This window comes from Dicentrarchus labrax, unplaced genomic scaffold (genome assembly GCF_905237075.1).
Source record: "Dicentrarchus labrax unplaced genomic scaffold, dlabrax2021, whole genome shotgun sequence".
Lineage (NCBI taxonomy): Eukaryota > Metazoa > Chordata > Actinopteri > Moronidae > Dicentrarchus > Dicentrarchus labrax.
The window spans coordinates 4678783-4703943 of NW_026136712.1; the positions used below are offsets into that span (position 1 = coordinate 4678783).

Here is a 25161-nt window from a genome sequence, read left to right on the forward strand (position 1 = left end):
ACAGTGCCTCGAGGGGATTAAATCAGATCTATAATGTGTGACTGAGCACTACATATTTAAACTTCACTGAGCATGTGTGTGCACAAGTATGTCTTCTTTTGGAGCGCAGCTTATGTAAGGTTTTTGTAGCCCATCCCGAGGTCACTCAGATACGATCCTCTAGAAGTTGATCACAGTGCTCAAGCACAAACAGCTCCTTCGTCATTGTGAGGCGAGCCGCTGAGAGGCACGGTTCCCCGCGCTGAGGTTTTTTTTCCTTTCACAGAAAAATCCAATCAAGTCCTTTTGAAAAGCGTCTGCCTCTCCTCGAGCCTTGCTGGGTCAGAATGTGGTGGCCTAAGAGGAGGCCAAGAGGGTGAGGAGCTGAGCTGGGGGTCAAGGCATCCAGAGACGGCAGGCTTTAGAAATCCCTGCTCGCTCGGTGCCCCTTCTGTTTCATTAGCCACCCCCTCCTCCCATTATCACCCCCCTCTAATTTAGATGAGGAGCAGGGAGAGGGTGTGAGCGTGTGTTTGTGTGTGTGTTTGAGGGTTGGGGGTGGGTAGGGCTGGGACTGTTGTGTGCGTGTGTTCAAGTTTATTTGCCTGTGTGAGTGTTCTCCATCTCGCAGCCAGGCAGGATTCCAGTGATGCAACTCCTGCTTTCCTTCCTCCAAAATAGCAGCAGACCTAATGACCCCACTCTAATTGCAGTGTCAATATTGTTGCATTTGGATTCCCATAGCTCTCATATAATATGCACAAAGAGGGATGGCTCATCAGAACTCAATATGCAGGAGCTTAGCAACTTAGCCGGGGTGCATAAACACTGATATCCCGTTGCAGGCTGTCACTGTCTGTGTTCTGTAATTTTGTTGAAATCTGTGTGTGTCAAATTAAACTTCTTCCTTGGGGCATCCCTGCTTTTCAAGTTGATGCTTTGTTAATTGTCTGTTATTTCTGTTAGGGTGAAATAATTTCAGAAATCCAGCAAAAGTTAGCAACAAAAACAAATATTTGTGATTGTAACTTCATACTCACTACTCAGGCTGTGGGAACAGTTGTATTATGTCTTCTGTGCTTCTGGAGGAGCTATGATGTCAAGTCAGAGAAAATGACTGCGGATTATGTCACCAGGGTTATCTCAGTTTGGGCTTGGAAATTACAAATAGAGAGGTCAAATAAAAATATCCCATTGGTTGCAATAAGAAAAACTGTTTTTGGAGACTGAACCAAACTAGAACACAGGATCTCTCTATATCACATCCTATAAAAAGTATGTCCCTACCCAGTCTGTGGCAAGCCCACTGTTTCCTAATGAAGACGTAAATCTTTAAAAACTGAGTAAGTAAGTATAGAGTTTCAATTTTTAAAAAAAGACTGAATAGTTCTGGACAGATGGACTCTGTAGTTTCAAGCGAGCAGAAATAGGGCATTTGTTTGGGATTACCTATAGTGAGTATTTCCAGCAACAGTGTATGTGGGACATACCTTCAACATAATGAAGGGACATGCTCACTGGTGTGTTTTAAGTTTTCGGACGACAGTTCCTCCACAGAGGAACAATCAGGCTTTGTTTTACACACTCAGTATGGTAGTATACATGCATTCATTGTTGGTTTGGGGCTATAACCAGCCTCAGCCTTTAATAGTCGCCCCATGTATATATAACTTTAAGCAAACTATAAAATTAGGAATCGATAAAGGACATGACTCATCAATTGAGACGTTCTGAAACACTAATGAAAACATACCTATGAATATCATATTCTATTTCGGCCAATAGATCCCTTTCAATGTTACTCACTGGACCTTTAGCGTTTCATGGTTGCAGACCCAGATTATAAACTTCTTAGTCAATGGATGGTAAAATAACACATAAAGTTCTTTGTGTGTGTAATCGAATGGAAGACTTGGTTATTTACAAGGGCAGCAATAAAGTCAACACATCAGCCCAGCGCCTGACATTGAACATTGAGTTACCACCCAATACATTGACTTATAGCAGGCAGACAATCAATAGAGAGACTCGAACTTTATTAACACCTCCAGTTAGACCCGCTCAGATCAATAACGGCTCTGACATGCTGACATTCTAACAAAGAGCTGGTCCTAATGGTCAAAATCAAACTCCAAAAAGAAACTCTGTACTTATCAAATTAATCCACATCTATTTTCAGTACAAGGATTCGTGCTTCAGTTCGGCTTTTCTTGCATTTGCACATAAAGGATTTCACCCAGCCAACTGTAATGCTTATTCCCTGAAGTTTGCACTGATTTAAATCTCTCTCTGACATCCGCTGGTAACATAATTATATCTGTGTTCCCTCTTGATTAGAGGGTCATGAGAAACATTATAATGCTTTTCTATCCAAAAGCAAGAAAATTGAAGGATTATAGTAACCAACATTAAACGTCTCTAATCTGTAGCTGGCAGCGCAGTCTTATTCTTGTGGAGACCGCTGCGTGTCTGTGAGAAAGTGTTCTGAAGTGAAGGGATATGAGAAGCAGTGCACACTGGGATTTATAAGAGATTAAGGCAAACTTTCTCTTTAAGATTAAATATTTGTAATCTTTAGACCAAACAAGAATGAGGGATTAGGAAGACTTCTGTGACTGAAAAAAATTCCCTTCTCAAAATGATGTGCGATGCCAAGATTATACCTTGAAAGAATAGTTTAATCCTGTGTAGGGCGCGCAGGCTGACAGGTTGGGTCTGTCAAATGTTTCTACTTCAGTGTTCGGTGCAGATAATTTCAAAATGCTTTTTAATGATGCAATATTTAAGAATAACATAGTCAGCCAAATTTGTCTCTTTCCTCTTTAAAATGTTTGAATGTTAGATATTATTAGTTTAGACTGTCAGATTACTCCATAAACTGATCAAGAACTACACAGTCATGAAAAGAGTAACAACTTACCGCAGTGACTCTGTTCTGGTGTTATTATAAATTTTACATTTAGTGAAAATAGCATATTACATAAGTTACCAGTGCTCGTTAAAGTTATAATCTACATTGTTTAATATGCTGATTTATGTACTATTATACTATTTATAGCTAAGATTTTTTCAGAGGTACTTATTCCATGTATTTGCCACTTATGCCTTAAACCGAGTATGTTAGCCAGTTTATTCACGAAAAAGTCCTTCAATACAATTAGAAATAGAATCGAATGTCTTTTTTTTTAAGTTATCTGTGCTATAGTTGTGGTAAGGAAGGAACCTCCATCTTTTCAGAGGTGGACAGTCTGACCGTTCAGCATCCAATGTTTAATAAAAGCCCAGTATGGCCCAAATCGACATGCTGACATGTCTATATGTCTCTCTTTACAGTCACACCACAGGGCAGAACACAAATACCCAGAGCAACAACAGATGGACAAAGAGAACCCCACTGTGCAGACATTACCTTAATACTCATTGGTGCAATAATGTCGGCTATCAACCGATATTTTAAAGGAAGAGCCGGCCCCTCTGGTGTTGTATGTGAAAGCTCAGGGAATCATTACCATGGCCTCTGCATAACCTCCATAAGTCAGGTTAGTGTCAATAACCTGAGCTTTAAAAATTGATAAGGGTGATCACCTCGCTCATGGAAAGACCATTTCTGAGCAGCAGACGTCCCTGTGAGGTGATTCTCATATATAAGTCATGCCTCACATTCAGGATGCATCACTCTGAATATCGCTTCAGGACAATCATCTTCGCCGTGTTTGGGCCTTATCAACATATTGCTCACCAGAGAGCCCAGACAGATGATTGAGAGAAACTATTAGGCTTAGATCATTCTCAGATATTACTGCACAGTTCGATGCATTTCTGTTTGATCTACCTTTAAGCAGAAATGAATCAGACAATTTCATGGCTGGTATAATACAGCATGCTCCCGATGTCTCCGGAAACTCTTGTTAAACAATTATTCATATGTGGGGCTGACCTCCATCGCATGCAATGAAACATACATGATCTGGCAGAGCTGTGTGACATATGTAAATGCATTGGATCAAAACGCCAATTTGGAGAGTCCAGCTGAGTGCTCTGAAGAACTCCTTCCTGTGTCTGACATGTGGAAATGTCATAGAGCTGCATTTATTCATGTGAACATTAGAGACACATTCCTGTCCGCCGCCGCCGGCCCCGGAGACAAAAGATGTTGAACTCCCCAGAGGAGAGTGACCTGGAGGACAGGCTCACGCATACCAGCTGGACTTGACGCCAATAGTGTGCGCACACACTGCTTGGACCAGACCCCTCTGAATTCACTCCTCATTTACATGACAGTTGTCAGGACAGAAATGGGCTTTGGTCACAGAGTTGTGACGTTTTATTTCTGATGTAATGTAACACAAACTTACCAAATATGTTACTTTATACATCACCACATAGATATCCATCAGAGTGTGTGGAGCAGCATTGATCCGACCAATGTAATCCGTGCAGCTTCTGTCCTCCAGCCCTGAAGTGATGAGCGCCATAAATCTGTGACTGACATGTAATTGGACGTATTGCATCTGTGTAAACGTCATAGCTGCCTGAAGAAGGTCTTTGGTATACAGCATTTGTATAGAACAGGGATATGATGTCAAAAATATAATATAATATAATCTGTTTTGTATATTTTAATCTACCCAATCATATACAAAAAAAAACCTTCCAAAAACACAATGTTTTTTTCCGTTTGACGCAAAATTATGGCAAAGGTTAAAGGTGCCCGCAAATGTGTGCCAACAGCTTATAACAGGAGAGCAGGTTTTGAGCTTTCATTTGTTATTTGTCTGTGAACAACAAAGATGACATAATATGATGATATAAAATGTACAAAAACTGCTGTTTGCATTTTTTTTTGTTAAATGTCCAGCCGATATATCCCTTATATAGTCCAGCAGATATCAAGTACTTAGATTTGGGTACTTGCCAATACCGGGTACCGATATAAGTACTTAATAATACGATTACAGTTCTAACAATGACTTTAAAGCTGCAGTAGGTAACTTTTATAAAAATAACTTTTTGTTATATTAGTTGAAAAGTTCACTATATCCTGACAGTAGTACATGAGACAGATAATCTGTGAAAAAATCTGGTTCCTCTGGCTCCTCCTAATGCTTCTAATAGTGTTTGCAAAATCCACCAGGTCCAAACAAAAACCACCAATCAGAACCAAAGTTGTCAAAAATGTATGCTAGGAAGGAGACTCAATAATCAACTTCAAGCCTCCAACCCAATGTGTCTTTCCATCTTACTCTGCTCTTATTGGTTGTGTTCAGGCCCGGTGTATTTTAGCAAATGCCATTAGGAGCACTAGGACGAGCCAGAAGAACCTGATTGGTGCATCCCTAACTAGTGTGTAACATTTAGGAGGATCTAATGGATGGAGTAATGGAATATAACATTCATTTCTCCCTTATGTTTGGAAAGGGGGGGAAAAAGGGGGGGGGTAATTTTCTACCTCCCCTCCTCAATTCCCCAAAAACTAAACCACACTTTTTTTTTTAAAATAAAATAATTAAAAAAAATATAATAAAAAAATTTTTTTTTTTTTTTTTAATTTAAAAGGGGCCCCAAAAAAATTTTTTTTTGGGAAATTGTTTTTGAAAAAAAAATTTTTTTTTTTTTTTTTGTTCATTGCAATGCCAAGCAATTATTGCAACATTAGAGTAAAAGGGCCACCAATTTGCAAAACAGATCTAAAACAAATAGGTCAAAGTTTATCATTTGATGCTTATTTATCAGTTATTTGGTACTTGGACTAATTAGGGGAGTTAATTAACATTTCAAAAGAGCAAATACTGGGACACTCATCCCCACATAAACAACTGACTGTGGAAGGAGGTCTGCAAAGGCAGATCTCACCAGCATCCAGTATCATTATTAATAACTATATACTGCTGCCACCTAGAGGTGACACAGAGAAAGACGTTCACAACTGCAATCATTCTGTGGCTTCACTCTAGCGTCCACCAAACCCAGAATACTGGATCAATACATTCAGTCGAACCCTTTCCCTTCTGATGATATGGAAAGTAAGTGGTATGGATTTATTTTGTTCTGAAGAATTATTAAGATTCTTTCTAAAGTAAAAGTAATAAAACCACAATGAAAACAAAACACTCCATTGCAAATAAAAGTCCTGCATCCAAACTATTTTATAGTATTATTATTCAAACCTTTCATCATTTATTATTACTACTGTATTAATAGGTAAAGTGCATTTTAATGTTGCAGCTGGTTGAGGTGGAGCTAGTTTAATCTTTTTACATATTGTTGGGCAGTTTCATTTGCAACAATGTATTATTTTATAGGCTGATGCTCCTGTTGTAAAATTTAATGATATCTGTCAGATATCAGATAGTACAGTAAAAAGTTGTGGAGTATAGTATAAAGTAGTATAGAAGCAAAGAAAGGCCATAATAAATAGGATATTGTGAAATTCAGCTTATGTTGTAAATGCCAATAAATTAAACTATTTTACTTTGAAAACGTTCTGTCTGAATTTATGAGTGTGTAATTTCATCATCACTCACCTGAACTGTCTTGCATTATATGATTAACAAAATTTAACTTAAAATTACAAAAAGATGACAAATTTTATTCAGGTTTGATTGTATATCAGCCTGAATGTTCATGACATTACTGTGTGATATGTTTTTACTTCTGTAATGAATAATTTCATTTTTAGATGTGAAAATGACCAAAGGAGACATTCCATGTGAACATTTTTTAATTACTATTACTATACTATATTCAAACAACATCAGTTCAGATTAGAGGTGTGCAAAATAAATTATTTAATTCCAACATAAAGTTATTCAGTTGATTATAAGCACCAAATCCTCATGGCCTTTCTTTGCTTAAAGTGGCATAAAATGGAGATACTGTAGCAACGTACAAGTACCTCAAAATTTAACTTAAGAACAGCACTTGCATAAATGAACTTAGTTACATTCCACCACTGAATAGCCCTGCAAATAGCTGAGTTTGAGCTGGATTATATCTCTGCTTCAAATCTGTGCAAATGCTAACAGTGCACATCTGAACACATAAATCAGTAAATCTGACAGTAGAAGTAAAAACCTGTGTGCACACATGGCAAGATGCAAAAAGAATATTTATTACATTGATTTGATTTTCTGTTTGTTTGGTAATGATTTCATCTAATCTCACAAATAAAGACAGGATTTAGTGTCGTAAAGCCTTTGGCCCCCCTGAAGGTCTGGGGCCCTGGAGCAGCAGTGATCCAGCCTTGTGTCGAGCACTTTCTTTTACACGTCTCTCGTTTCCAAACAAGCCGCGCTTTCTTTCACATCTCCGTATGATTTCGTCCTGTATTTCAGCCCTTCTCCTACTGCATCTGCTCAGCCAGCACCGAGTCCTTCACTCCGGCGCTCAGCACGGCAAAGAGGAAGGAGGGGAGGAGGGAGCGGAGGTAGAGGGCCACCCAGGGGATGGGGTGGGCCAGCACAACCTCCTTCCTCTTCCTGTTCACCGTCTGCATAATCTCATTGGCCAGGACTGACGGGCGCACTCCATGGGTCATCTGCTTGGCAATAACTGTGGAAGGACGGATTAGTCTTTGTGCTAAAAAAACATGTTACAAGGAACTATTTTCTCTGTTCCAAAAAAGCAAACAACACCAGCTAAGAAACATTCACCCTGCCGTCTATTTCCCAGAAACTGAAACACCTTTGTGGTGGTTTTATTGATATCATTCCTCTGTCAGTCACTTCCATACCACTTCTCTTACTCACATGCAGTCACAGCGTTTGGTTTGGGGGCAGGTTCCTCCACAGGCGGCGGGTCAGAGGCATTGATGAAGGTATGACTGATGGTGCTGACGACTATCCCAAACTCCTCCACTTCAGCCCGCAGGCAGTCGAAGAAGGCCTGCGCCGCATGCTTAGATGCCGCATCTGACAGGTGCCGACACACACATTTGTGCACAAACACAAAAAAAGAGGTGTGACTTAGCCGTAAAGAATTCTCATTCCATACATTGCAGAGGACATACTTTAGCTAATTGTTTTCTGTTGTGTCACAGGGAGCCTTCCAGTCTGTTACACCACACCGTGAGAACGTGGTTGTAGTGGTATTTCATTTCAAGTAAGGGCTAAAGTAAACAGTGAGTGTTATTTTCTCAAAGAACCCATTTTAAAGGGTCCCCCACATTATGAGAATACATATTTTTCCAATTACCATGCGAATAGTTCTGGTTTTATATGTCCAGATATCCATCCATTTGCTGCCTCCACCCCATTACAATGGAAGTGAATGGAATTTTGTTTGTGCAGCTCACAGCTTTGAAAAGTTTTAAAATAATCTCCAGAATTATTGTCTCTCCATGCAGTCAACAAATTTCATGAGGACTGTTTATTAGTTAGAAAGTAGTTCCAATTGAATGGAACTTTATAGCAGAAGGTGTAGTAGCCGGTATCGATTAACTAAAGTCTATAGACACTTTGCACATGCTATTTAGTAGGAGCTACACGGCCCATGTTCGTATAGATGTTTTTTATGGTGTGTCTCAAACTCAAATTGCCTCGGGGGCCACTGCTGGTATTGTCAACTCACAGGAGGGTCATTTCAATGTTCAAGTACTAAAAGAAAGCACAATACAAAATATTCCACATTTGAACAATAGCCTATAGCTAATGTGCAAAAGGCTCCGTACGAATTTGACCATTTTGGATAGTTTGTGGAACTGTACAGATGTAATGAATCTTACTTTCATGAATGTTCAGCTTAGAGCGTTATTTCTGTTATTTTGCTTATTGATGTACATGGGGTGGACAAAATAATCGAAACACCTGTCAGTAGAATGCAGTACAGTTCAACAGCATCCTCCAACAGGACCACACAGCTGAATCAGCACCTCTTTAACAACAAACACTCAACGTTTAACCTTCATAGAGGTTGGATTTTTATTGCAGCTCTGTTGTATTAGACATTACACATTCCATCACAAAGAATGCCAATGTCAGTCATATCCAAACAAAAATAAAATAAAATACATAACTATCATACTTTATACTATTACTCAAGTCGTTATTGTGATCACTACAGTACATTTACTTCTACTCTACCTCATAAAGTACTTCCTCTTGAGTGTTTGGCTACTCTGCCTACCTCTAATGGCTAGATACCATAAGTACCACAGTAAGTATCATAAGTGCTATTTTTTGTGATATAGGTGAACCAACCTTTTAAGTTTGGTTGAGGAAAGGCTTATAGAGACTTTCGTTGGCAACTCACATGAACTTCTGAATGGGACAGCCAATCTTCCCTGGATGCTGTTGACCAGCACAATGTTCCCTGACCTTCTTGAGATCATCGTTGGAAGAACACCTGTCACATAATTTGGACACATTTAAAAAAAAAACAGATAATTAAGAAGAACCAAGCATAAATTTGATGATGGTTTTCTCAGGAATGTCCGGCACACCTTTGGCCAGAGTGCTGGGGCCGAAGTAGTTAATGTCCATGATGTTTCTGTCCTGCTCCAGGGAGACACTCTGCACCGGGGCCTTCATCTTCATGCTGCTGTTACAGATCAACACATCCACGCAGCCGTAACACTCCACCACCTCGGCCACCACATCCTCCATGCTGTCCATATCGCTGAAGTCCAGGATCACCAGCTTTGGGGCAAATGTCTAGGGGCACACAGAAATGTATTACTTCACCACTTGACCGTAATGTGTGGACAATGAAAAGCCATGAGAAAAACAGATCTAAAAAACTGCTTAATGTTTCAATAACAAAACGTTTTACTTGATTATTCAGTAAATTAACTATATGTAAAACTAAATATGTGGGAAATTACTTTACTCACGAGTACCCAGTGTCTATATTGCCCAAATGTTTTATGTCTTTGTCTTTGTTTTGAGACAGATTTCAAACTAGGACTCATCACAGCACATTGTACACTGGTCTTATGCTCTTCACTTGCTCTGCGTAGGATTCAGCACTGGTATAAATTAATGTTCAAGGCCATTTTAGGTCAATTGCCCATTTGCTCTAAGTCTGTATTTGTAGAAAATACCTATAATCTTGGATCCAACAATATAGACTTAAAGGTTTGACTGGTGCGAAGCGGGTCTGGAAAAGGGAGTCTATCTTATTATGGCTCTTGGTTTGTGAATGACCTGCAGGCTTTCTGTCAACAAGTCATGTTAGTATTTTGTGTAATAACATAAAAGTTTCTTGATATAACAACAAGGAAAATGTGTCATTATAACATGAAATATCTTTATATAACATAAAAACTTCATTATGAGAGAAACTGAGCAGATATATGTTGTGGTAGGTGTAGCAATGCACCGGCATCAATGAGCACATTTAGTGTACTGTAGATGCTGCAGGGCGAACAACAAAGGTAGGTAAGCTATGAACTGAAGCCAATGATAATCCAGAGGAAAACGAACTCAGCGCTAACCAGAAATTGATTTGATTTGTGTCATCGACAGCTAAAACATCAAAAGTCATGAGTTCATATGTTAGCTTAAGTCATCTATTCATGTGATTTTTCCACATAAACACACCTGCTCTGTTCTGTGTATAGAAGATACATGGAGGACAGTGTGCTGTCAGAGAGGATATCCTGCTATTATGTTGACAAAAGGAGGAAGTGGTGATCTGGGAGGTGGCGACGGAGCAGAGGACTATGATAAAAACAAGTACAGAACCTGCTATTGTCTGGCTTAAAACCCTCAAACCCACCATGTCATGTCAGTGTCGCGTGTTAATTCCTAATGGCTATTTCAGGTATTTGTGTGGTATTGTAAGGGCTTTGCTCTCTGATAAGAACTGTCACATGCTGCCAAAGTTCAGTGTATATTAATAGAGATGAGATTGGAGTGTTTACTGGAGCAGCCATAGTGAAAGATTTGTTTCTCCGCCGGGTAGTTTGCCAAAAAGATGACTCAGCACCACAAAAAGAGTAATGGTTTTAGTTTGGAAGGGTTTACTCAGAGTTTGGCATGTTTATGGTATTTCAAACGGAGACTAATGTTCCGTCATGCGCCATTTTTATTCATTCAATTTGCTCACCTCTCTGGGGTCAGCGTCATTAGTCAGAGAGTCATACAGAGATTCCAGTTTATCCCAGCTAGTCCCGCACAGGATCAGCCTGGCACCGCCCTTATGGAAGAGATGGGCACACTCTGAACAGAGAGAGAGAAAAACACGCTGAATAAATCTGTCGCTTCATTTAATAATCAGCCTGCTTTCTTGCTGAGAGTTTGATAAGAAGATTCATACCACTCTCATATTTAACACAAAAGACTGAACACAGGTAGAAACAGCTCGCCTGGCCCTGTCCAAAGGAAAACAATATGCCTATCAACACCTCTAAAGCTCACAAATTGAAATGTTATATCTTTTTCTTTGTGGGGATTACGTTCCAGACTGCTTCTTGGCCGGGAACAGTAACTTCCTGGAGTCTTGTTGTCACACAACCAGCCAAAACTCCAGAAAATCACTGCTTCCAGCCAAGAAATTCCCAGCACAACATGTCGATTTTTACATTTCGGTTTTTGCAAAAAACCTTTAGACCTGGATAAGAAGATTGATATCACTCTCATTTTTGTATGCTTAATATGAAGCTGCAATAAGCTTAGCATAAAGATTAAAGTATAGGCATCAGCTAGCCTAGCTTTGTCCAAAGTTTAAAATGTCTACCTACAGTGGGCTATCAGCACCTTTAAAGCTCGATATCACGTGTAATTTGCTTAATTCATACAAAAAACAAATCTTTACAATTTGGACAAAGTCAGGTTAGCTGTTTGCGCTTGCTTTCTGTCTGTCTGCTAAGCTAAGCTAAGCTAAGCTAACAGCCTTCTTGCTGTAGGAGTGATATTTATCTTCTGTTCTAACTCTCTGCGTGAAAGAGAATAATTCTGTTTCCTAAAGTGTTCTGATGTTACCATAAACATGCAGTTCAAAGGTACATACTTTGAATTGAGTCTGTCTCCATTACTTTTAGTCATGGCTACAATACAATAATCACCAAATGGTACAATCCCAACATCTGAATCACCACCTAAATCAATTGCCCTTCAGCCCCTAAGGGTAACACGTCTAGTGAAATTTCATGGAGTTTTCTTTTGAGACATCCTGCTGACAGACAGACAGACAGACAGACAGACAGACAGAGAAACCAAGAAAGAAGGGTGAAATCAAAACCTCCGTGACAATGACAGTACAGTAAAATATTAAAAACACAAGCGGGATCATTTACCAGTTCCCACCCCGGACACAGCATCCGTGATCACCACCACTTTGTTTCGCACTAAGGACTTGGACATGAACTGCATGACCTCATTGTAGATGTAATACACCCCTGCCGCCACCACTATAAGCAGGGGCAACACCATCACCGAGGGAAGGGCCATGTTCTGTGGAGGATAGAGCACAGGATCAGTGCAGGGAAACAGCTACAGACCTACTGACCTGCATCAGAAGAGCCAGCAGCCTGTGCTGACAGGACAGCTCAGATCAGGTTTCAGGTCTCCCAGGGTGTGGCTCATTTGTGGTGTTAACTAATACAATGTCGATAACAAAAAGTACATCAAACTGAATGCAAATTCGGGACCTGTCTCAGTTATCTGACAGCTAAAAATCCATTAACTAAATGATTTTCTTTATCTACAGCTCTACTTTTGTGTTTGGTATTGATCCAATCATGGAAACCAATAATGGATGATTTTATCAAGATTGAACTTATCAGTGTACTGAAGGTAAACAATGAGTGTTCCTAAGGTTTTTTTTAAATTCAGCATGATCTGTCAGAAGCAACCATGTGAGACAGTAACCTTCCGAAATGTGCAATGAAACAACACAGGTCTCTATTATGGGTCACCAATGGAGCAGTGGTCCACCATTTTGGATAAATTTGCTTTCTTGCTGAGAGTTAGATAAAAAGACTCCATTCTCATATCTGTCCAGTGAATATGAAGCTACAACCAGCAGCCAGTTAGCTTAGCTTAGCACAAACACTCACAGAAGGAAACAGCTAGCTTGGCTCTGTCCAAAGGGGACAAAATCCAGCTACCAGCAGCTGTAAAGCCCACTATTTAACACATAATATATTGAATTTGTTAAATCCATACAATAACAGAAGTGTGAAAATGAATTAGCTGTTTTATGGGCGGATATGAGCCAGACTGTGTCTTGGATTAGTAACTCCACTTTCCCTGGCAACTTGTCCCGAGCAAGGAAGAGCACATAACCCCCAGTAAAACTACAACATGTCACATTTTCCCTCTTTTTAAACGGGATACAGCGTGTTAATGAGTGAGCTTTAGAGGTGCCTTTGGACATAGCTAGGCTAGCTGTTTCTCCCTGCTTCCAGTCTTTGTGCTAAGCTAACAGGCTGCTGACTCCAGCTTCATATTTACTGTACAGACGTAAAAGTGTTCTCAGCTAACTCTCGGCCAGAAGGTTAACAAGCGTATTTCCCAAAACTATTACTTTAAAATAGACAACAGTAACATGCAAAAGCCATACAGGTCTGACCACACATTTAACAGAGCAGTATATTAAATGGATGTGTAGCTGTTTGCTTTGACTGTGTGAAACTGTACTGTTTGTGCTCTAAATTTGTTAAGCCTCCTAAGGGAAGAACTTGCATTTGTTGGCCTTGATAACACACTTACCATGTAAAGTGAGTTTGAGGAGAACAGCTAAATATATTCTGGCTATGCTGCCACCACAGAATGCCTCTCACTATGTCACCTCCAGGATGTTGTCATAAGATACCCCAAGGGGGGCAACCGGGGAGGCTCACATTTATAAGCGATGGATGACCTTACTTGTCCTGCTCTACTTGTGAAAACACATTAAGATAACCCCTAATCCACATTAAAACTAGTATTTATGACTCCAGGGAACCATTTCCCTGCTCAGCCCCATATTTGGGGCTGACACATTACTGGTTCCCGGTGGGTTAGGCCGCTTGTGAGTGTACATCTATAGCAACCACACAACAGACACACACACACACACACACACACACCTATAATCTGTGTTATTCTTGGTTCACTTACAGCACGGACAGGGAGTTAATCCTTCAGCAGGACTGGCTGTTGTTTTTTCCGGGTTTAGTTAAGTAACAGAGGCCCTTCTCCTCCCTCTGTGTCCCTCGTCCATACACACAGCTCTGTTCTCCTGTCCGTCCGTCTGTCTGTCTGTCTCGCTGCTGTCCACTGGAACTGCTTATAATAGCCTCTGCTTGGGTCAGCCATTAATACACACATATGTGGTGCATAGTATCTGAGGCATGTTCCCTTGTTGCCAACATGAAGGGATGGACGACAAATAAGAGTCTCAGTTCCACTTTGTGTTAAGTGTTTGCGTTGTACTGCTGTTTTAAAGCTGAGTCATGTTTTCCAATAAAGAAATTGATCTTTCAGTAATACAAATTGAATGCAGAAATACTTTGACTAAGACGAACAGAGCATTTTATTACACTTTAACAGGTGAGGATACATCTTAAGGACTCACTCACTGGATTTATTCGATGATGATGATTAGGTACTTAAAAAATGGATAAATACTGTACTTAAGTGCAATTTTGAGGTACTTAACTTGAGTGTGTCAATTGTATGCTACTTAATTCCAGCACATTTTAGAGTAAAACATTAGGCTTTTTACTGTATTTTACAGAGGGGGTTAGAAATTACTGTTATTAAAGTACCCAACAATATATAAAGTTGCCAAAACTTTTAGTTTAAAATTAAATAAAAACTGCAACAATAAAACCCTGCATGCACATTACTGCATCAGTAAGAGCAATCCAGTAGTATAATATATAATAATATATGACTTAAATGGGCCTTTTTTCTTCATAACTAGTACTTTTACTTTAGATACTTTAGCTGGCAACTTTGCTGGCAATACTTAGCAAGTAGTGGAAAGTAGGAAAGTCAATTTACTCATGTACTGCATTTAAGTACAATTTTTGGGTACTTCTCTTTGCTTGATTATTTCCATTTTATGCTACTTTATAAATTCTTAGAAGGAGATATTGTACTTTTTACTCCACAACATTTATCTGAAAGCTTTAGTCACTTTGCGGATTCAGATTTTACATAAAAAACACATACTCATCCTTTAATACACACATTTTCATTGTGTAAAATATTCCCAACTGCGCATAAAATAGTGAGCAATTACTCCTCCTTGAAAATGTAAAACCAGTAAAAGTATGAAATGCACGCACATTACTTCTACTTAATTAAAATGTTAATAAAACACTTCCTCTTGTAGTGGAGTATATTTACCTTGTTGTATTGTGTGCCTTATATACATATACAATATCACCTCGGTACTTTTTCTTGTTGAGTATCTTTAACTTCATTATGTAACTGCTTGCTTAGCTTAAGTTAAAGAGTAGACTGTGAAAGGATTTTAAGCTTTTTGGTGTGACATTTTTTAGAGCTCTGACATTATATCAAATTTAATTTAAAAAATGCTTTAAACTGCATCTAAATATTTAATTATATCAGTTTATCTACTTCATTCTTAGTCATAATGATCAGGTATTGAAAAGCTCAGTAACTGTGTACTCTAGTTATCGCGAGACTACGGAGCATTCCAGGAGCTGTGTGTGTGTGTGTGTGTGTGTGTGTGTGTGTGTGTGTGTGTGTGTGTGTGTTCTCTCCGCGCCCCCTCGCTCCGTTGGGAAAGAAGAAAATAAACCTATTGCTGCTAACCAGGCTAGTTATGGAACCAAACCCTTCATACTCCTTTTGCCATCTGTGACTGGCCGAGAGGTGCTCTCCCTGCATGCAGCGTCTCTACCGGGGAGAACAGCACGGGAACCGTTCGGACTTTGGGACCGTCTCATTTTTAAAAGTCAAGTTAAAGACGCCAGCCAGGAGAGGGTTTCATTAGCTACCCTGTCTGCGAGCTAAGCTAACTGGGCTAACCGTAGCCTAGCAAAGGAGCACTGGATGAACTTCGCATGGACTGACTGCTGCGACTGGGATAGTAGCCTGCTGTCTGACTGCAAGCTTTCTTTTGGGTTGGGTACTTCACATGGGAGTCTGTTGTTACCTACTGGACACTGTCGCCTCGGAGCCTAAAGGCGGTAACTGTGTGCAAATGTTGTTTTTGTGGCGTACGCCATCACGTTATTGATTTGGAAATCCACTGGCAAGCTAACAGGATATTAGCCACCTTTCTCCCCACTCCGCTTTGTGGTTGCAGGCCATGGACTGAAAAGCATTCATCACTGACTGACTGACTGAGTGATGGTGAGAAGGCTGGCTTGATGGCAGCTAATTATTTATTGGGGAGCAGCAATTGGATACAACTAAACAGACAGAAGGAGCGTTTGATTTGAACGTCGTTTCCGAACAGTTCCATTCCTGTTTTGGTCATTTTTTCTTTTTTTTACTTGAAAATGCATCGGAGTGCAGGAGCTTTGGGATAGAAGAAAGTTGGGATAGAAGAAAACGCACAATAAAACACCGGGATTACAACTCCACACCTCCACATAGTATTATTTTTTTTTTAAAAAGAGGTGAAATATAATGTCTACCGCAAAAGAAAACCCCTGTAGGAAATTCCAGGCGAACTTCTTCAACAAAAGTAAATGTCAGAACTGCTTCAAACCACGGGAGCTGCATCTATTGACGGACCAGGACTTGACCCAGGTAAGCAACATTCATGACATTTACATTCCCCAGTGCCTTTAACAGTTAAAGTCCCTTAATTGACTGCCAACTGACATAAACCTTTGCCAGAGCTGTTGCTGCTTCCAGACTGTGGAAAGTGAAAAATGAGTATTGGCTGCTGACCAGCTTGTCAAGCTCATGAGAATGTAGGCTGACAGTTTCATCCTTACAGCTTAGAAAAACAATGCCCTGCATGCTTTAATGTCTTTATGAAGTAAAAGAGGTGAACAACTGCCCCCATAATGAGTAAGATGTCCAAGTTGAGTTGCAATCCCCAGCCGGATGTCCATTATAGAGACAATCATATCTCTGTGTGCTACAGTCAGTCTTAAGGGACTTGATAAGCAACAGTGGCACAGCTAGGGAAAGTTGGGGTGTTTATTTTGGCTGAAACACAAGATATCTATGGTTTCTTCACTTCTTTGTTAAGCCTGTCTCTGTCCGTGTGACTGAACCAAACTGGTGAAAGTGAATTCCTGTGGATTTCTTCTCCTAATGGCCGCATTTGCCTGCCACTTTGGTCTCTGTGATTGATCGTGCAACCTTCAGCTGTTGTTTATCTGCAGTTGTTTGTTTTTGAGAGTGTACCCCAGCAGGCAGACCAGAGGCCGCTCTGTGGAAGCTAATGGGGAGAGCTGCAAAGATAAAGTGAAGCTTCATTCAGCCGCGGAGACCATATTCTAAGCATGTTTTCTGGGTCCCTGTTTCTCTGTCTCAGATCATTAGTTTAGTCTCTGTTGTATCCTGTAATTGATCCCAGACATGAGGCCCAGATGGGCCCTTGAACGCGGCTTTAAGAGCCAAACAGCAACGTCAGCATCCTCTCCTCCTCTGAGAGTGTGTGGGGGCACACACACTTGTTTTTTTTGTCAGAAGTGTGTGTATGCCTTGCTGCACTGAGTTTTTTACTGCAGGTTAACCCTTTGGATGCAAGACTCCTGAGTCAAGATCGATGGTTTATGGTTACATCACTTCCTCTAATCTCCCAGTGACCTGGCCAACGCTCTCTCCCACAGCCGTATGATGGAACCAGAGAGGCTTACGGCCCCGGCCTTGGAGAAGTATATACGCCATCAGTCCTTGCTCATCGCTGTCGCCTACGGGTTTTTGAAAATGTCTCCGGTCTGTCAGCTATCCAACAGTTAGCAGGGAGCTCAGTTGCACAAGCAGGTTTTGTAAGGACTGTATCTGGACAGCCCTCAAACCAGTTACCGCTATGCACCAGGCCATTACTGGCCTAAAGCTGTATTATATAACGGCACATAAACAGTGTTAAACTTCTGAGCCTTGTTTACCAGGCCCAAGGTGAGGGTTAGGCTTTGTAAAATGTTCCCAGTGTTCAGAAACTGATACGGGCTGACTTGGAGGAGATAAACTCAATAACCCAGTGAAAAGAAAGCTCCTTTAAAGCTGCATAATGCTGTTAAAACACCATGAATAGGTGATTTAGCTAAGTGAATTTGAGCCCTAAATTAAATGCAAGTTATTCAGAACTTGAAGGGAGCTGGAGCTTGAACGCAGCTTTTGAAACAGATAGCCCACATGGAAAAGTTATGCAGAGGGAAGAGAGCTGAAAGTCGGAAGGACAGTATCCAATATAAACAATCTCTTTGTTCAACACTGCTAGAATAAAAGGTGGGCTGGGGGAGGGGCCGCCTGCTGCTGGAGCCCCAGTGCATTCTTTTATTTCAGTCAGTGTGCTCCAAAAGCAGTTTTATTTCCCCACGAGTTCCAAGTCTGTTGTCACGGTTTTCACTCGGTCACATGAATTGTTTGTCCCCGGAGAGAGCCGAGATGTTCGTCAGGCTTTGGCGGGCCCTCCCTGTTAGGAGAAAAAGCGATCACGCTATACGGGAGAGGTGGTGGGAGGCAGGGCAGTGATGGAGGATGCAGGCAGGCTTAAGGTTTACATGTACGTGGGAGGGACGGAGAACGACAGGCAGGGATGTGATGGGACTTAAGGAGTGGGAGCAGGAGTCACAGGGAGAGAGAGAGAGAGAGGGAGGAAGTGTGGGGTTGGGAAATCAGAGTCAAGTTTCCCAGCGGCTGCTGCTCAACATCCCACCATGAGAGCTTATAATGATACACAGTGGAGTCAAACTTTACACAGCCCGGAGCTTTAACACGTACCAAATGTTCCAACGCAGTTACTGACTGCAGGCCGTTCTCAGAGTCGTTTTCATCACTCAAAGACAGACGCCATGTCTTCATGCCAGATAGACCATATCTGTGGCTCTGCTCCAGCTTAATACAGTGTTTGTTTAAAGGCCGTTTGTATGTAGATTCAGTGTTGTGATGATAGAAGGTCTTTTCCCTGCTGTCACACCCAGCAGTGCTTTTTTGTCACCCACATCCTGGTGAGTGACAACGGCACCCGTGCTAGAATAAACCTGCTCTGCTGAGTTACAGTTAATGAACACGTCCACACTAATGAAGACAAATTTGAAAGCACCTTGTTTTCTCTCAGATTTTGGCCTTTGTACCACACTTAGTTGGACTTGTTTTACTCTGAAAACAGAGCCTTCAAAAAGCCCCTCAGAACAGATCGATCTGTAAACACTAGTGTGAGACCAGTGTTTACAGATTGATCTGTTTGGACTGGGGAACAGCGTTCTGAAGACACTGACATATTATTGCCAATGGTTGAGTGCTTCCGTGCAGCAGAAAAGTGAAGGGGCCAACTTTCTGTCATCTGTCTCTGTAATCGCTTCTTTTGAATGTCACTAATGCCAATCACACGTTACTGTGTAGTCATTTATGTAATTATGTTTATGCATACTGTCAAGTGCCAACAGAACTCGAGAACTGATTAAAGGTCCTCCTAGGAAGTACCCGTAGGGTTTGTTAGACAGCAGTTATGCGCTGTGATCATTATTGACACTTTTTAAGTCCCGCCCCTTGTGGCTCTGTCAATAGTTAGTTAGCAGGTTGGCTAATGTTTTGCTAACATAAGTTAATTCAAGACCATACGATATATATCCATATATGGAACATTTATCTTTTAACCATCGTCACAATGTCTTTTCAACATAGACGAGACGAGGCTAGCACATTGGCCGAGGTTCTGGAGCGTCAGTTGGTGTTTTTGCAGTCATCACGTTGGAATTAGGAGGACTGTGTGACTGTAACAGAGCTGACAATCTGACATACACACCCACTTCACATTGTGATTTGCCAGGTGTGCAAACATGAGAAAATAATCTGAGTTTGAATGTCTCTCTCTAGCTCTCTCTTTACACTCTTTCTTTCTTTGTCTTTACACAACAATTTCTGTCATTTTTCCTGTAAACAACCAAGTGCAAGACTTACCCCCATAACACTTATCACGTCTCTGACAACTCGCTTTTGTATTAGAGCCCGACCGATATGGGATTTTTGAGACTGATTTCCGGGTGTAAAACTTCACTGATGTGGTGGCAAATACAGTGAATTTTTTAGCTAAAATGAAAAGCGACCTTTTTCTATGTGGATTGTGCACACTCAGAAGGTGGCGTTCTAATAGCTCGTCATACTAACCAGTTCTCTTCGAGCATAACCCGACCCTCAGTCTGTGATCAGAAAACACACCCTCTTCATTCGTTTCACTGAGACCACTGCGTTGTAATGGTCAGCGCTGATTCTGGCTCAGCTTTTTTCCCGCAGCGCAACGCAACATCGTCCTGGAATGCACATTGCCGGCATATTGAAGTCGTGGCCTGTAGTATGCACTGTGCTGTGTGTTAATTGTATTGGTTACTTTGCTCTTGTCGAGACAGAGAAGCGATGAGCTGAGATAGCTTTTATAGTTTATCCACAGTGGTTTGGCCTAAGATGACTCTCTGGGAAGAGGGCACTGCAGGGGTGTTCACTGCAGGATCAGCAGAGAGGAAGCCAGGTCCATTGTGTGGTTTTTATGTGTGCGAGCATCTGCAGGGATGTGTATTTGCTCCTGCTCTTTCTGAAACAGCTGCTCTGTGTGTTGTCCCATTGTGGTCGTCTCTGGAGACCTTTTTAAGCCCGTCTGCCTCTGTACAGGACATCTAAACATGAGTTTGTCATCTTCCGCCTAATTGCCAGACTGATTTGATTTATGTGGGTCACAACATGCCGCCCCTCCAAAATAAGCCTTTTTAATGGTTTCAGCTCATCAAAACTTGCCTTCATAGGCACGTCCATGCGAGTTCAAACAAGGCATGTATAGATTTATGGCAGGCATGCAGTGACACAGAGCAGTAACAGGGCCAGTATTAGGATAGCAGACTGAGTGCTGGTATGAGAGCTGCTTGCTAATGGTTAACACTTAAAGCAGAGAGTCTGTCAGTGTTAATGGAGAGCAAAGAGCAGCCGTTTTAAAGAGCTGCTACCTGCTGCCCAATGGGAGCAGGCTCTGTGTTTATATGTTTCCACGTCTTTTGAACCTTTCTGCCTCCTCTGGACTGAGATAGTTTGTGGCCAAGGGGAATCATTTGAGTAGACGTATTTTGTTTGTTTTGAGTATACCACCAGTTTGTCAGACTAGTCTCGTCTTCTGTGGGGAAACAGGAAAGAGAGGCACTCAGGCATGTCATCAGACAGGGCTGATTACAGCAAACGGCTCACTAGCTGGTTGTGTGCGGCTGCAAAATGCACTGTGAGAACAGAGGCAACATCTGGACCCCGACAGGCTTCTCTCTCATATTCACGCCACCTCTCTCCCTCCCATCCCCCTCCAGCTTACACTCTCTTCCAGTTTTAATGATTACCTAAATTGCTCTTTTTCTCTCCCCCTCTCCCTTTTACAGGCTAAACCTATTTATGGTGGATGGCTGTGCTTGGCCCCTGAGGGAACCGATTTTGACAATCCAATGCAGAGATCCCGGGTAAGCACATGCATTATACGCCTGCGTGTTTGTTCACTAAATGAGTGTACACACACAATGTATACACACAGATACCTCCCCTTAATTAACAGAAATGAACTGTAGTAGGAATACTGAACCAGCTCCATTCACTGCCCTATCTGAAACAACGAAAAGTGAGGCTGAACTCTAATGCTTCATTGTTTTGGTCTATTGAGAAAGAGCTAATTCTGTACCTCAGGTTATTCTGACAGCATTTATATCTTCTGACAGAAATGGCAACGGAGATTCTTTGTGCTGTACGAACATGGCTGCCTGCGCTTCGCCCTGGACGAATCGGTAAGTAATGCACCTTGTCCACTGTTCAGACTTCCACAGTAGCCACATTGTGAAACTGCAGCTTAAGCCCGGAGAACTGCTACATGACTCGTGTAGAAGAGTTAGAGCCACCAATTAATGTTCAGTTCTACACGTTGGTTTGCACTAGTGTCACCGCATCTCTAATAACATGTAACGCAGATGTTTGTTACAGCAAAAAACATATACCGTAGTAACAAATAGTACCTAGTAAGTCACACTTTGAAACCTAGATTGTTTACATCCATGTTAACTAGCTTGTTGTGTTCGTCCCTGCCTTTTACTGGCACACGTTTCTCTGCACTTTACAGCCACAGACTGTCAATCAGTGGAACAGCCAGAAACTGGATGATAGGAAAGTGTATTGCGTTGACGGGTGCTCTTGGAGACGTGTCACATGGGTCAGCTGTTGTTGATATCAGTGCTGTGTGCGTCACCACTCTCAGCCACATCTTCTTTATGGGTGCAGAGTGTGGACAGCATAAGCTGCTGGTCGGTACTCCATGGTTTGTCTGGCCCTCACGTCTCTCAAAGTGTGTTTCTAGCTTTAACATTTTTGTTGTGTGAGATCATTAAATCAAGTCTGACAAGTGTGTTTGTGTCTGAGATGCGGGATGAAAATGTCATTCATCAAGTGTCACATCCATTATTCCCAGGTCTGCCTGTGAATATTATGAGGATAGTGCAGGCTTATCTGGAGCGGGTCTGACAAAAACATAAAGGTACAGTAAAGTAAGCAGAGCTGAAAATGTGCTACCTCACCGGAAATGTTCCCTACGAGTTCATAGAGGGTGAATCAGTGGTGCTGCACAGTCCGACATATGGGATGTAATATGCAAAATATGTTAGAGGTAAAACCCATTTTAAAAAGCACCATCACAGCCGTGTGTTTCAGAGAGATCCCTGGATACGCAGTGTGTGGTGAAAAGGGTCCGAGAACTAAAGAGAGGCTGGGAAGTCACCTCTCAGTGCCCACTGTAAGCCTGTGTTTGTGGTGGTAGTGTGTCGCTAGGGGAATGTGACACGGGTGACCAAACCCATACCGGCTGATCAGGCTGGAGATTAGACTGCTTGTGTGTAAACACTGGGGGCCACACACTACCAGCCAGCCAGCCTGCCAGAAACACACAGACATTTACTTTTACGTGTGCTGCGAAGACGTAACGCAGGTTCTTTTCATTTCTGGGCTCGGGTTCTTCTAAATGAGCGCCAGTCCAGGATAGCAGCTGTTTTCAGCTATTTCTTCAGCAGATTTTTATATGAAACACACAGACCCTCTCAGCAGGTGTGTCCGTATAAGTGAGTGGGACAGCGAGGCGAAAGGAGATGAGCTGACTTTGTAATAGTCCAGCTATGGCTGTGTATAAGCCAGACGTTTGAAGTCACATTTGGTGAATCTCTTTGTGTTGCACAGTGATGACAATGGGAGGAAACTTGGTTGCGTTTGCGTGAGTGCGTGTGCGCGTTTCCACTGTGTAATGTGTTTCCAGTGACACCCAGGCTGGTGTGCAGTTGTGTTTTCCTCTCATTGTAACAGTTATTTCAAAACTGTCTGCCTCATTGTCCTTTGGTCTTTTCATGTGCTTCTACAAGACAGGAAAAGTGGGTCAGGGAAATGGCTGCTTTGTGCTCTGGACCCAGAGGATAGGAACTCTCCAAAACCCTGGAGCTGATAACAACACGTTAATGCTCCTGATCTCATCAAGCTCATCATTGTTTACCCAATGGCTCCGGCCACCAGTGGAGGGCAGATATGATTTGTTTGAGGTCAGGGTTGAGGTCTACATTCATATACCCCATTGCTCTCATGTGGCTTCTATATAGTGGAGAGATTTACAGGAACCACACCCACCCACTCTTTGTCTTATGACTCTTTTGATCACATTATCTCTGCTTGTATTGCTGTTCAGCAACAGACCTCTCATACCAAGGAGCTTCATGCCACACAGTGGCGTTGGGTTATTTTCAGCTCTGTGTTTAGTGATATCAAGACACTTCAGCGGGGTTCAAACTTACAAGTCACGTCTCCTTCTTCATCTTCATCTTCATGTTTTGTGCTGACTAAAAGTAAAACTATTGTTTAGAATTGGATTGCGGTTCACAACTGTGTAACATAATCAAGACGTTATAAGAAATATGCCAGTTGGGTTGAAATGTTTTTGCCCTTCATGACTATTACTTGTGCTTACAATATTGCACTTATTAATGGAATTTCAGCACTTCAGCATAGTTTAATAATTGTTGATGTGGCTAACTGTGTTAGAACGCTGTGTTAGAGGTGAGGTGGCTTTATTTCAGCTGTGGTGGATTGATGAAAACTACCCAGACATTTTTACTGTTATCCTTTTCCCTTTTTTCATGTTCTGTGGCTTACAAACATTATATGTCCTCATCTTCAACGTGGGCCCTCAGTAAACTCGAGCTTGAACCAGTTGTTCCCTATGGCTTTAAAGGTCTAGTGTGTAATATTTAAGAGGTTCTATCGGAATTCATAGGTATGTTTTCATTAGTGTATAATCACCTGAAAATAAGAACTGTTTCTACAGTAGCCTAGTATGGACAAACCAAACACTTGAGCATTTCACTGTAGTTTCTCCTACACACTTGGAACAGGAGGGTGAGGCAAGGGCATTGCATTCAGGAGCCGCTAGATGCCACTAAATCCATACACACTGGTTCTTTAAAAGAGTAGTTTGATGATTCAGCTTATTCAGTTTCTTGCCGAGATTAGGTGAGAAGATCACTCCCGCTCTTACATCTAAAGCTGGCAGCCGCTTCGTTTAGCTTAGTTTATCTTAGCTTAGCTTAGCTTAGCGTAGCGTAAAGACTGGACATGAGGGAAAACAGCTAGCTGTTCTGTCTGAAGGTAGCTAAATCCGCCTGCCATCTTCCCCTCAGTCCGTGCCACCAATGGTGTCTATGCACTGAGACAGGAATACACCAATATCAGAAAACAACAATCATGTCATTTATAGTTATTATTTGGATATATTTCTGTTTTTTTGTGCTCTAAGGGACGCATCTTGACTTATGGCTGTTATCAGCTCTGTAATTATTGAGATTATTACATTTAGTGATAAGATTTTGCCATTTTTGTGCAGTCAGTCCAGGATCAGGGTGTGCATGCTTATATCTATATGACTGATATTGATACTATAAGAAACATTGAAAGACAGCCTTGTCATTATTTTACATTACAGACTATAAAGCAAAAAAAGCAGTTGAATCAAACAGATTTTCCTCGTATTCATAGTCCTCTTGAAGAACAAGATGCAGGCAGCGATGACATCGTCTGCTATTTTTTTGGCCAGTAGACAGCAGGGTGCTATCTG

General features: G+C 41.4%; 2 protein-coding genes across 3 annotated transcripts in view; one reads left to right on the plus strand and one right to left on the minus strand.

Moving 5' to 3' along the window:
* Positions 1-7069: 7069 nt before the first annotated feature.
* On the minus strand, positions 7070-14190 carry dhrs7cb (dehydrogenase/reductase (SDR family) member 7Cb). The gene is made up of 7 exons (XM_051418192.1): positions 14022-14190; positions 12215-12371; positions 11026-11138; positions 9419-9629; positions 9229-9321; positions 7728-7889; positions 7070-7530 (listed from the first exon to the last, which is right to left on the minus strand). The coding sequence occupies exons 2-7, from the start codon at positions 12366-12368 to the stop codon at positions 7322-7324; spliced, it is 942 nt and encodes a 313-aa protein (XP_051274152.1). The 5' UTR covers positions 12369-12371; positions 14022-14190; the 3' UTR covers positions 7070-7321.
* A 1408-nt stretch (positions 14191-15598) lies between these two features.
* The window catches only part of mprip (myosin phosphatase Rho interacting protein), a 41644-nt gene continuing 32081 nt past the window's right edge, over positions 15599-25161 (plus strand). Inside the window, exons 1-3 of one of the 2 annotated variants that reach the window (XM_051418184.1) lie at positions 15599-16634; positions 21416-21493; positions 21746-21811. In XM_051418184.1, coding sequence (XP_051274144.1) covers positions 16512-16634; positions 21416-21493; positions 21746-21811 — 267 coding nt within the window. In that variant the 5' untranslated portion in view covers positions 15599-16511. The remainder of the gene's footprint in view (positions 16635-21415; positions 21494-21745; positions 21812-25161) is intronic. The other variant, XM_051418185.1, reaches the window with a different exon arrangement.